Source organism: Coprinopsis cinerea, assembly GCF_000182895.1.
Source record: "Coprinopsis cinerea okayama7#130 chromosome 13 map unlocalized cont3.13, whole genome shotgun sequence".
In the NCBI taxonomy this organism is placed as follows: Eukaryota; Fungi; Basidiomycota; class Agaricomycetes; order Agaricales; family Psathyrellaceae; genus Coprinopsis; species Coprinopsis cinerea.
Genome location: NW_003307532.1, coordinates 582308 through 593989, shown reverse-complemented (window position 1 = coordinate 593989; position 11682 = coordinate 582308). Strand labels below are relative to the sequence as shown.

General features: G+C 50.6%; 2 protein-coding genes across 2 annotated transcripts; one reads left to right on the top strand and one right to left on the bottom strand.

Annotated features, from left to right (window-relative positions):
* Positions 1-449: 449 nt before the first annotated feature.
* CC1G_04714 (hypothetical protein) lies at positions 450-3004 on the bottom strand (the record flags this gene model as incomplete). Its single annotated transcript, XM_001838218.2, has 10 exons — positions 2214-3004; positions 1765-2151; positions 1693-1699; positions 1573-1633; positions 1456-1507; positions 1211-1360; positions 838-1001; positions 683-772; positions 539-621; positions 450-467 (listed from the first exon to the last, which is right to left on the bottom strand). The coding sequence occupies exons 1-10, from the start codon at positions 2963-2965 to the stop codon at positions 450-452; spliced, it is 1764 nt and encodes a 587-aa protein (XP_001838270.2). The 5' UTR covers positions 2966-3004.
* Positions 3005-6485: 3481 nt separating this feature from the next.
* On the top strand, positions 6486-10086 carry CC1G_04713 (NCP1; the record flags this gene model as incomplete). Its single annotated transcript, XM_001838217.1, has 15 exons — positions 6486-6533; positions 6591-6790; positions 6847-6955; positions 7006-7411; positions 7478-7587; positions 7641-7678; positions 7735-7875; positions 8053-8299; positions 8368-8656; positions 8719-9069; positions 9126-9486; positions 9541-9634; positions 9689-9861; positions 9947-9977; positions 10048-10086. The coding sequence occupies 15 exons, from the start codon at positions 6486-6488 to the stop codon at positions 10084-10086; spliced, it is 2637 nt and encodes an 878-aa protein (XP_001838269.1).
* Positions 10087-11682: the final 1596 nt, after the last annotated feature.

Sequence of the window (11682 nt, the reverse complement as noted above, 5' to 3'; positions counted from 1 at the left end):
ATAAAATACCATATATGACATCCATCTCTCCCTATCTTTATCCCAACTAGATTGAACAGCCCAAATACCCGAGAGAGAGGAAACCCAAAGTCTAAGTCTAAGATCAGAATGCAAGCTGGCACTGGGACGACAACTAGGTAAATCGTGTATGATGCGTCCAAGTTCCACTAAATAACCAAACGAACTACCAACACAAGAAAACGAACGCGAGACAGGGTAAGGAACGTGGTTTTATAACTAATGGTGATGAATAAGTAAGGTAAGTATGTACTGTCGGTGCTGTATCATTCCGACGACGGGAGGGTAACTGCAATAAGATAAAGTAGCGATAAGAGCGGCTGATAGTCATTCAAGGCATGGCATGGAAACAAAGTGCTATTGCGCAAGAGTGAAGAAATGAAGCTCTGAATCAGCATGGATAGTAGAGCATATGGTCCCGTCGCACCCAATCAACACTTCTCCCACATCTTGACAGAGTCACTAAATCAAAAAGTATCAAGTTAACGACGATGCGTCCCTTGGAAGTGCTTGGATATACGCACATGATCATAGACCTCTTCTCGACATCTTGCCAGGTTGGCATCCACTCGTTCCGTGCCCTCCAGAAGTCACCCATGGCAGCTAAGATTGCAACAGGAGGTTCAGCCAGGTGGGAAGAAGAGATGGCAAGATTCGAACGCACTCTGGGACCCATCCAACCAAGGCTTCTCCTTCGAATCAGGGAACCAGCCATTCGTTCCTCCAACACCAACGTCGAGGATCAAGTAGAACTCTTAAGGAACACAAGGGTTTAACTCCAAGCGTCTTTACGCTCGCGAAAGAACAACAGCCACTCACTCTGATCAAACGGCGCCGCCTTGGTTCCATTAGCCCACAGATTCGATACCATAACCGTCTCGCCCCCGATGTTCGCAAACGGAGGGAACTTGCCGAGCTCCCAAAAGGACTTTTTGAGCCTGAGATCGAGCATGTGGTGCAATCTCGAGTCGACGTAGATTCGGCTAGTGTGGAGAGCGGAACGTGGTGCAGTTCATTTGGGAGGAAGGAACGACGGAAGGTGATTTGAATTTGGTGCGTAGTGAGGAAGCATCGAGGGTGGGGTTGATCGATGAAGCAGGGCCGGCAAGTGGAGAGACCGAAGGTCGAGAAGAGAAGAGCGGAAGGAGTGGATCAGCGCACTGATACCAAGACAGGAAAGGAAACGACATACATAAACTCCTCGTCCCATTCCAAAGCATAGGTATGGAAATCAGTGTCATACGAACCACGTCGTAACGACCACCATCCATAGGTCTTGTAGGCGCGGTTCAGAGCATGCGAAGGTCCCCAGTTCAAAGACCCGCGGACATAGTTCGTCCCTCTGTATCATGAAAAAGGGTAAGGAAGAAAGAAGGATTGGCGATCAAGTCGGTAAGTTTTAAATAACAACTAGGGACAGAGACTAGATGTACGCACTGATAGGGATACTCTGGGCCATTCCCTCGGGATTCCATGATGTCGATTTCACCTAGGAGAGAAGAAAACGCCAAGTTAGCCCAGAAGAGATAACGGAAGGCCAGATAAGATGCGTACCGCTCTTAGGCCAAGGACCGTAGACGTTGTCGACGGGTAACATCCAGATCGCAGGCCATAACTGAATAGATACGAATCATTAGAGGCAATGTATCAGATGCAACATGCAACAGAACGTACCCAGTCCCTAGAATGCAGAACCCATCAGCCCATCCATTGCATGATACACCAAAAGATCTATCCCAAACTCACCCAGTCGGGATCTTGGCCCGCACTTCGACCCGACCATACTTGATGCTGGCGCTTAACCTCGTACTCAGCCGAGCACTGCGAATAGGGTTGATGATTTGTCCAGAGGTGGAATTGCTGACAGCCGAGCACGCTTTCACATAGCCTGCCAAATCAAACTCTTCATCCTGGCCCACCGCACTGACGTCCAGAGGCTGCGATCCCGCATCGAGGGTGTAGGAAGTTCCTCTTGTGATGTTGAACGTGCAGCCCGTGATGTTGAAAACGTGGCCGTCGATAACAGCGTCTTCGCCAATGAGGTCGGATGTAAAGGTAGGCGTGATGTAGAGGTTGCCGTTCTTGACATATGAGTTCTCGTCAGAGTCGGTTGACATTTCGAATTCGCCATTGCTAGGAACGGAAGTGTGAAGGATTTAGTAATGATACAGCAGCTGAAAGACCGAATGACGCACCCAAACCCACTCATATCCACTTCCCTGAAGAACTTGCCTCCCTCCCCAAACAAACCATCAGCACTATTGAACTCTTCATCCATAACAACGCAGAGTTTCCCCTTCATGATAGGGACACTGTTCCATCCTAAGAAGCAGCGAGCAGCGCCTCCCAGAATTCCGATGAGCATGACACCGTACGTCAGGAAATAGGCAACGCGGTTGTAGGGATCCTTGACCTCCGCCCACGGCTTCTCGATAGGCTTCTCCTTGTCCAACATCGTGCTCTTCGGCCGCTCTTTCTTGATCTTGGGCATCGACGGGTTCACCGTGCTGTACATCGTCAGAGGCCGTGTCCGAGGCGACGAGAACGCCTCCCGCCGCGAGGACGGCCTCGAAGTCGTGTAGTCGCTCGTGTTGGGCCGGCTGCCATATAGGGATGAATTGTTTCTTGGAAGTTCGGCGAGACTAGTTGAGCCCGACTGAGTGCGTCCGCGGTGGCGAGAGGGTTCAAAATAGTGGGTATGAGGAACGACGAGGCTGCCCGAAGGCGTGTGCGCGGGAGAAAAGCTCGAGACGCTTGCCGGTGGAGAGAACGGCCCGCCCGACGCTCCTTGTTGGAACGTCTGGCTGCGAGGCGTGATGGGAGGCGAATCGGTGTTCGTTGAAGACCCTGTCCGCGAATGCGACGACGGCGGTTTAGACTCAGAGTCCACTCCTATGCCTCCGCCTGCGAACCTCCGCTGAGGTGGTGTCAGTTTGTCGTCGCTCATACTAGAGGGGTGGGTAAGGAGCGGATGGTCGCAGAGAACACAAGTCCCTGTCTTTAGCGAAAACAATCAGAAGGATCAAGCAAAACCAGAGAGAAAAAAAGAGTCGTGTCAGGGAGGGTGATAAGAGACTATAAGGATATTCGGATTGGTGATAATGCTTGACTGAAGGACAGCGTTGGACAGGATGTTGTTCCTGGGACCCAATGAAAAGGCAAGGTGTGAAAGAATCTCCGACTTGAGACACCTAGGATCAATCTTCTCGAAGCGCTTCTCATCTCATAACTCCAACCAAATCAGGCCGGGGGCGGAGACAAACCGCTGGCGACCCTTCAAGCGCTTATACAAACCACAGAACCTTCTCAGTGTCCCTTCATGTCGTTCTGTCTATGAATAGAACACCCTTCCGGTGAATACAATCTCCTCGAAATAACTGTGCCTCATTTGCTAATGGGATGGGAGACTTACTTCTATAGGCATGCGCTTCTAGTGAGGCCATAATCTTGCTATCATCCATCCCCTTCGCTGGTTGTAATCCTTGCGACAGATTGACGGTTGCATTCAAAGTTGCCCGTTGTTTTCGAGGTTGCACAGAGGGCGTTGTCCTTTTGTCTGTCTGGAACAATCATATCTATCCGGATATCGCGCTGTATTAGATCAGTAAAGTCCATCTGGAAACTAATTACATACTTCACTTTAGCTCATTTTTGCCTTCAACGATATTTGTAGGTTTCCCAAGGGTCGCAGGATTCCCGTCTCCGACGACAAGCGCGGGTAAGCGCACTTCCATGAGGATTCCGCAAGGCAAGGAGGTGAAATGAACTGTCTTTCAGCCACCAAACTGGAAATCACTTCTCCGGGTCCACGGAAAGCACTGGGCACCTGACGAGGCAGTCGGCGGCCGACCCACCTCGCTTGACCTACCATTGAGGGCATTCCTTCCATTTACCGAAGTATCCTCGACAGTTCAGTCATATTGACTGCGTTTGACTTTTCGCATCTGTCCATCAACAGTCAGCCAAGAAGATAAGGATAGCAATAACTAGACCTTCGGCATGCGGTCTCAAAAGCTTGAGAGTGCTTACAGCCACCTAGGAGCCTAGACTTACCCCCATCTTGCAAGTCTAAATGACAAGTTAGTTGCAATCCACCGGCCTCGCCAAACGTACGTACAGTCGATAATCAGCGAGTATGCTTTGCCAAGGGGCAAGGCACAAGTCACTTCGAAAATGCCGACGAAGAACCTACGAGCTTTGCCAAACGGGTATGCCCTGGCATATGGCTGTGATTTCAATTGTCGTTTTATCGTACAAGTGCACACGCCTTGTATTGAGCACCCGGTTTCCGTTAATAGTGCGCTGATGTCGAGATCTGGAAAGACTTACCCAGAGGGATTATGGATGGACAAACGGTGGAATCGGCGCCACTGGCAGATCAGATCTCAAGGATCGCTCAAATCCGAGTTGGATCATTGTAGGCGATCCGAGTGTGTGATTCGATTTCGAAGAATCCCAAGGTGTGTTTCCGGTCTACATATTGTCGTTCATCCAGGTGTGTGGTTAAGAGACGAGATAGACGTTGGCGGTCACGAAGAAAGCGAGAAAGAGCAGGCAGGATCTTTGAAGTTGGCGCCGACAAGGGGAACGAAGTTCGCACCGTCAAGCCTCGTTTTCGACTCCCGCTCACGACAAACGTTTCCTGGACGGTCGTTCATAAATAATGGTTGCCCATTCCTTGCCTTTCGGGGGCCTGGAATTACGATAAGTTCGTCCCCTGCACTCTTTCTATAGACGACGTCTTCGGACCTATCTCTCCGGAAACATGGCAGGGAAGCCTGAGTGTCCGCGTCATCTTTCAGCGTCGGCGCTTGCTCAATACGAACTTCTGACTGTCGGGCGGTCAAGAAGTTTCGCCAGACTGTCAGAGACTCCTACTAGCCTGTACCTGGAGCATCTAGAAACATATGTGTAGGATCTTCACTCAATTGTATGTCACTTAGTGTATTGCAGTCAAAGTTTGAATCCGTTCTATTCTTGTTATCACTAACGTCCCCTCGGGCTAAAAATAGTTCTATGTCAGATGGAAAGAGCCCGTCGTTAAGTAGACGAGGGATGGCGCGCGCGAGACTCGCGGAAGCTGTGGCCTGTACAGGCCACAACTTGAGATACACTTGAAGCATGTGCGTGCCGAAAGAATATGGCCATATGCGCTAGGATTGGAACTGATGAGCTCCTCCAAGATGCATGGTGAGTCGCATCACGTACATCTTTGTTCTCTTACTGTCACTAACTTTCATGGTCTAATCTAGCCCTGGTTGGCTATATTTACCCTCTAGCAGGGACTCGCAACGGGCCGTATTCTGACCCAAAGACAGGAAGAATGGCGCCCTGTACAAGGTGTACATATCATTTACGGCTGTCCAGTTGCTACAAACGAGATGCTGATACATTTGTCCGAACACGTTTCCATGGATGGATGCAAGCGAACGCTCCGGGGAGACTCACCAAAGGGGGATCGCCGATAAAGGGATTTAGTGATGGGCGCCTATCACATCGCCTTCCTTTTTCGGACCAAGCAATACCCACGCGTGGCCACGTACTCACGCCTCGACTCGGAGTGGCAACCCAAAGTTGGTTTTCTTCTTCCATGTTACCGACGAACCTCAGAATGAAAATCGGATTAGTTGCGTAAAACCGCCCAATTTCATTCTAAACCCCAAATTTTCTGACTGTTCTCAGGTGGATTTCCAGCCATGCACCGTTTCCATTTATAAATAGCGCATCACCACACGAGGGAACGTGTTTGTACAACTTACCTGGGTTCGGATTCCACGGAAAAAGAGTGAACCGCAAGCCAATCTGCCATGCTGCTGATTGGGATTGTGGTTTACATAGGCGGCTGGAATCCTAGCAACAATGCGTTCACTGCTTTGGTTCCGACTTCTCGAAGCGAGTAGCTTCCTCGTCGGAATCAATCTATCTCCCACCGGAAATCTGGGTGTTTCGCTGGGCGATGGCTATCCCTATATCCCCGATCAGGGTCTGTCAAAGGAGTGGTTGGAATGCGGGCAAGACACACGACAAGAACATCAGTTCTTCGATAGGTCCAGAGACATTATCGTGGGTGCGTGGCCAGGCCTGGAGGAAAGTGTCAAACAGCCCTGTTCAGCCCTTCACAATCTGAACAAGGCGACCGGCGTCAGATTGCTGTCTTTCCTTCCATTACCTACTCATTACGCTGTCGACTTAGATTCGTGATCCACCCAATCTAGGAGTTTCGATTCCAGGGTTGAAGAGAAGGGGTTGTTGCGGTGCGGTTGTACAGCTTCCCCAGAAGGTGGTGCCTTGCGTTCGCCCGGACGTTTGACCTGTCCAAAAATCCCGACCAACTCTCTTTTATACTCTGGTGTGGCAAAAGGCTACCCTTTTCTCCTGGGTCCTCCAGTGACGACTGTCGCATTACCTTACTCGACCCCACGGCTTTCGGCCTCCCTTACGCTCGTTAGCCCATAATAATGGGAATCATGGAGTACGATTCCTTCGATGCCATTCTACATTATATCTTTCGCAGCGTATGGCTCATTCATTACGACCTCACCGTTGCCGTTGCTGACGTCTGGTTTCTGTAGACACAAGGAGATGCCTGGTTCAAACCGTCGGAGGAGAACGTTTCCGCGGGTGTTTGTATCCGAGTAGAGCCAGGCCATTATCGCGTCTTTCCCTACGAGAACCCGTTCTTGACACCCTTCGAAGCCGCCGTGCGAGAGCTCAACCCACTCATCGCAACCAAAGTCCGGAGTGCAGCTGTCCATTCAGCACTGGCAACTGTGTACGCCTAAAACTTTGTGTTGTTCAACACAGTGCTTACCCGTTTGGTCTCTCCAGGTCTGAAGATTCCACGGCGATCTATATCGACGCCAACACCCGAATCCAAATTCTCGATACCGTAAGCCATTTAGCAAGAGCCGATAAGGAGCAGTGTGGAGCCTTCCTAGTGAGTTACACACCCTTTGTCCATTCCGGACTGTACTCAGCAATAAACAGCGCGACGAACGAGTTCTTGTGGTATGGTGCGACGACCTTGACCAGATAATCCCATTATGCACGGAATTCAACGAGAAGATCATGAAACTCGTCTGGCGGACGCGGATGATGCACACAAGCTCGATCTTCACCTCCCGGTCGTCCCTTCCCGTCCCCTCAATAGGCTCAAGCGCGCACATTAACGAGAAAGCACCCGACATTATCCCCACTGTTGGCACCACGAAACCTGTCGAGCCCGAGCAGCCACCGCCGCCCCCACGTAAATGGTACAGTTGGAAGCTCTCTCGGAGTAAACCGACTTCGGCGACCCAGTCATCCGACCCAGAGAAAGGTGACGACCGACAAGAACGGCCTGTTCGCCTATTTGCACCCTTCTATGCCGGACTAGGTTTTGGACTTTCAGTCTGTGAGCTACCTTGATGCTGTCCCCGATATAGGAGCCCACCGATCGCTTACACCCTTTGTTCCCCAGTCTTCGTGGCCAGCGGCTTAGCCATCGTACTACAAGAGTTCCGACTGGATGGCGACTTCACTCGTTTTGCTCTTCTCGTCACCTTCCCTTTCCTTGTCTGTGTTGCTTTGGTACGTGTGCATCAGAGCTAGATTCCTTGTACCATGCTTACACTCCGCACTAGTTCTTCGCCCTCCAAATCATTGCCAACGTCTCTTTCTGGTAAATTCTCTCAAGGCGATCAAGAAGTACTTAGGGGCTAATCGGATCGGCTTTAGCATCGGTCCCGTGGCGCAGTATCATGAAAACTCCAAGTACTACTCTGCTATCAAGCCCGCACCGAACGATGAGGTCGACTCCAAACTGCCTCATATTACAGTGGAGCTTCCGGTTTACAAAGAGAGCTTAGAGGACACAATGTAAGCCATTCTCTTGCATCTTTACCTCGCAATTTGTGCTCGTGCGCGTCACTCTTCATTAGCATTTCCCTTCTCTTCATACCCTTGTTATGAAAAGCGATCATGCCTGCGCTTCCTCCTCTTCTCGCTATTACCTGCAAAACTCAAATATGCTTACTGCGTGCTTCTCGTTCCCAGAGCACCCTCGGTCTATTCTTTGAAGAAGGCTATGCAGACGTATGCTCGCCAAGGCGGTACTTCGGCAATTTTTGTGCACGACGACGGTCTTCAACTCCTCGACGAAGCAGAACGCGAGAAGCGTATCGCCTTCTACGCCGACCACAACATCGGATGGGTCGCCCGGCCTCCCCACTCGAACGACCCCGATGGCTTCCAGCGTGCCGGTCGCTTCAAGAAAGCTTCCAATATGAACTACGGCCTCCAGGTAAGAGAAGCTCCTCCCCCTCCCCTATAACCTTCTTAACTGATCAACGTTTCTCTCTCCCCAAATAGCTTTCATTATGCATGGAGAAGCACATCATGGCTCTCGAAGCATCGGGAGAAAAGTTTGACGACCCCTTCCAGCCTTTGGAAGAGCGTGCTCTGGAACTAGCAGTCGAGGAGATTTACGAGCAGAGTGGGAAGAGGTGGAAACCCTGGGCCTGCAATGCGCGTTCACTTCGCATCGGAGACATCATCCTACTCGTCGACTCCGATACTATCGTACCAGAGGACTGCTTCAGGGATGCGGCGCGCGAGCTTCACGAGTGCCCTGAGGTCGCGATCATTCAACACGAATCCGGTGAGTTTACCATCCTACCTTGTCGCTCCTCGTACCTTCGTCCTCATCTCTGTTATCTCTAGACGTCATGCAGGTGGCCCATCACTACTTTGAGAACGGTATCGCATACTTCACTCGACGTATCAACAAGTGTATCTCGATGGGTTGTGCCAATGGCGAAGTGGCACCTTTCGTCGGCCACAACGCCTTCCTTCGATGGTCAGCCCTCCAAGAGGCTTCTTTCGTCGACCCAGATGATGGTGTCACGAAAGTCTGGTCCGAGTCCAACGTGTCCGAAGACTTTGACATGGCGTTGCGGTTACAGCTCAAGAACTACATCATTCGATGGGCGACGTATTCTGAAGGTGGCTTCAAGGAGGGTGTATCGTTAACGTGCGACGATGAGCTGAACAGGTGGCAGAAGTACTCTTACGGTGCGTGATTCCTTCTGCTTCTCGAGTACCTGAGCTGACTCTACTCTGTACTCTAGGTTGCAGCGAGCTGATCTTCAATCCCATCATCCGCTGGTGGCGACTCGGCCCAATCACGAAGCAACTTCGCGTCTTCCTCTGGTCCAGCGCGCCTGTGCACTACAAGATCACAATGATGTCCTACATGTTCTCTTACTACGGTCTCGCTGGATCATTCCTCCTCTCCGTCATCAACTACCTCATGCTCGGTCTCGCTCTGGAGGTGGATGGATTCTACATGCACAGTTTCGAGATCTTCCTCGCTTGCACTGTCGTTTTCCCTGGTCTGGGTAACGTTGGATATACCCTACTGGAGTACCGGTTAGGACACAAGGATCTTTTGAGGGGATTGTTCGAGAACTTGATCTGGGTTCCGTTCTTGTATGTTCATCACTCCCCGCGCGCTTTCTAGTGCTAACAGCTTTGCCATGCCAGCTTCTTCTTCTTCGGTGGACTCAGCATCCACATCTCAGTCGCCATCCTCGCCCATCTCTTCTCCTACAACATCACCTGGGGCGCCACCAAAAAGGTTTGTTTTCACCTTCCAACACCTTTGAAACAAGCAGCTCATAACTTCGAACAGGAAGTCGAACGGTCCAACTTCTGGAAAGAAGTTCCCAAGATCTTGAAGCGGTTCCGTGTCGCGCTCATCATTTGCGCCATCGTCACCATCGCTATGATCGTGCTGGCTACACCCCTTGTACCCTTGGCATACCGTATTCCGATCTACTCGTGGGCTGTTGTCCTCCCCCTTGCGTAAGTCGCGTTCCTTTTCTCAATCCGTCAAACGGTCCTTCACGTAAACCTGAACCTTAACTTACGCGTGTGTTTTTCTTTGTAGAATTGCGATTGCAGGACATGTGTTGTACCCAGTATGTCACTTTTCTCACCCATATCGCCGCCGTCGATAAGCAACGTACTCATCGCATCGTGTTGTTCTAGGTCGTGCTCAACCCCTGGTTGATGATCTTCTCGTACTAAACGCTCGGCGGACATCTCGTGTCTTTTCCTCTCAAATTTCCGTGCTACCGTCAGTCAAGCCGTGTCACCCGCAACCCATTCTATTTCCGGCACAACACAACAAATTCATCCATCCATCCCAACAGTACTTCATCCATCGCATCGTAATGGCTGCTGTCGTTTTTTGAATTAACCAACCACACACATCCGTGCTATACATCGCACGATACGTTCCTTGTCCCTGCTTGATTAACCTTATTCCTTCCTTCAGTTCCTTCCGCTCATTCCATTACGGACAACAGACTTGCTCTTCCCGGTTTCAACGTCCCAACTAACTACCACCTCAAGTTAACCCGCTGTCACTCCTTTTTGGCTTGGATTTTTGGACAAGTGCATACGGTATCTCCGAGTAACTGTTTTTAACGACATTATTTGTATATGCTAAGGACCGTGGTCTTTTTGTTTCTCCCCCTTTCTCTCTTTTACTCTCACTGCTTCTCTTCCCCCCGGATTCGTAGGACGTTATTTCTCCCTCAGGTACTAACTATTCTATTCCCATTCCCATTCCCGATACCACCGCCAACCACAGTCTCCCGCCACGGGTTATCCCGCCACCCTTATGTACATCAGATATAGACCTTACGGTTAGACTATGCATACCCTAATTATGGTTAATTTATATTCCCCTTCTTTGCCGTTGACTTTGAATTTCTCGTTTCGACTTCAAGGCACGCAACGCTGGCCAGACCCCTATCGGTATGCATTAAGCGCCCGTCCGCGATCCCGCCTTCAAGTACATATCTGATCTGTACTGAGCCGGCGTCTCCCTTGGAACAAAGTGCGTTCATTCGAGCTGTCGACGCCACCAACTCCCTTGCTGACGACAACAATTGATTTTTGGGATCGTGCGGGATCGCCAGGGGCGCCCCAAGCGGCAAGCGGCGAACAGCAATCACACCACCGACGATCCCCCATCGTTGGCTTACCGATGGTGGCTGAGCGCTGGCGCTGAGGACTTCAAGTTGGCAGTCGTGGGTGCTGGATCTGTTTTTGGCTAGCGCTGGCGACGGGTTTCAGTGGCGCTCAGCTACGATACACAGGTAAAATGGTGGACTGTCGATTACGGGGAGGTTACGATCGGTACATAGAGGACAATGTGGGATTGAGACAGAACGCTGCGAGGCTCGTTCCTAGATCTCGCTATGCCAACGCATGTCAATCTATGTTTCGAAGCCCCATCGTCCAAAGTTCATTCAAAAGCAACACAATCGTTCCTTCATCTTCTCAGGGCCGCCCATGTACACACGAGAAAATAGAGTGTTTGATGGAATAAACTTTTTGGGGAAGTCGGATTGTGCGTACATAGTACTCCTACTAGATTACCGTATCAAAGAGGAGTCCCAGGGGAAATAATTAGTGGATAAAAACAGGAACAACAACAAAAAAAGGTCCGTGAGAGGTAGGAGGTAGTAGTAGTAGGGAAAGTAAGTAGTGCTGGTCGCGAGACGAGTCGACGAAACAAAGAGCGGCAGCGTACAGGGTACTACACCGGGAGAGGGGATGTTCGAGCTGCTTACAAGGCGAGAATAGCAAAGAAGAGCAAGGAAAAGAGAGTAT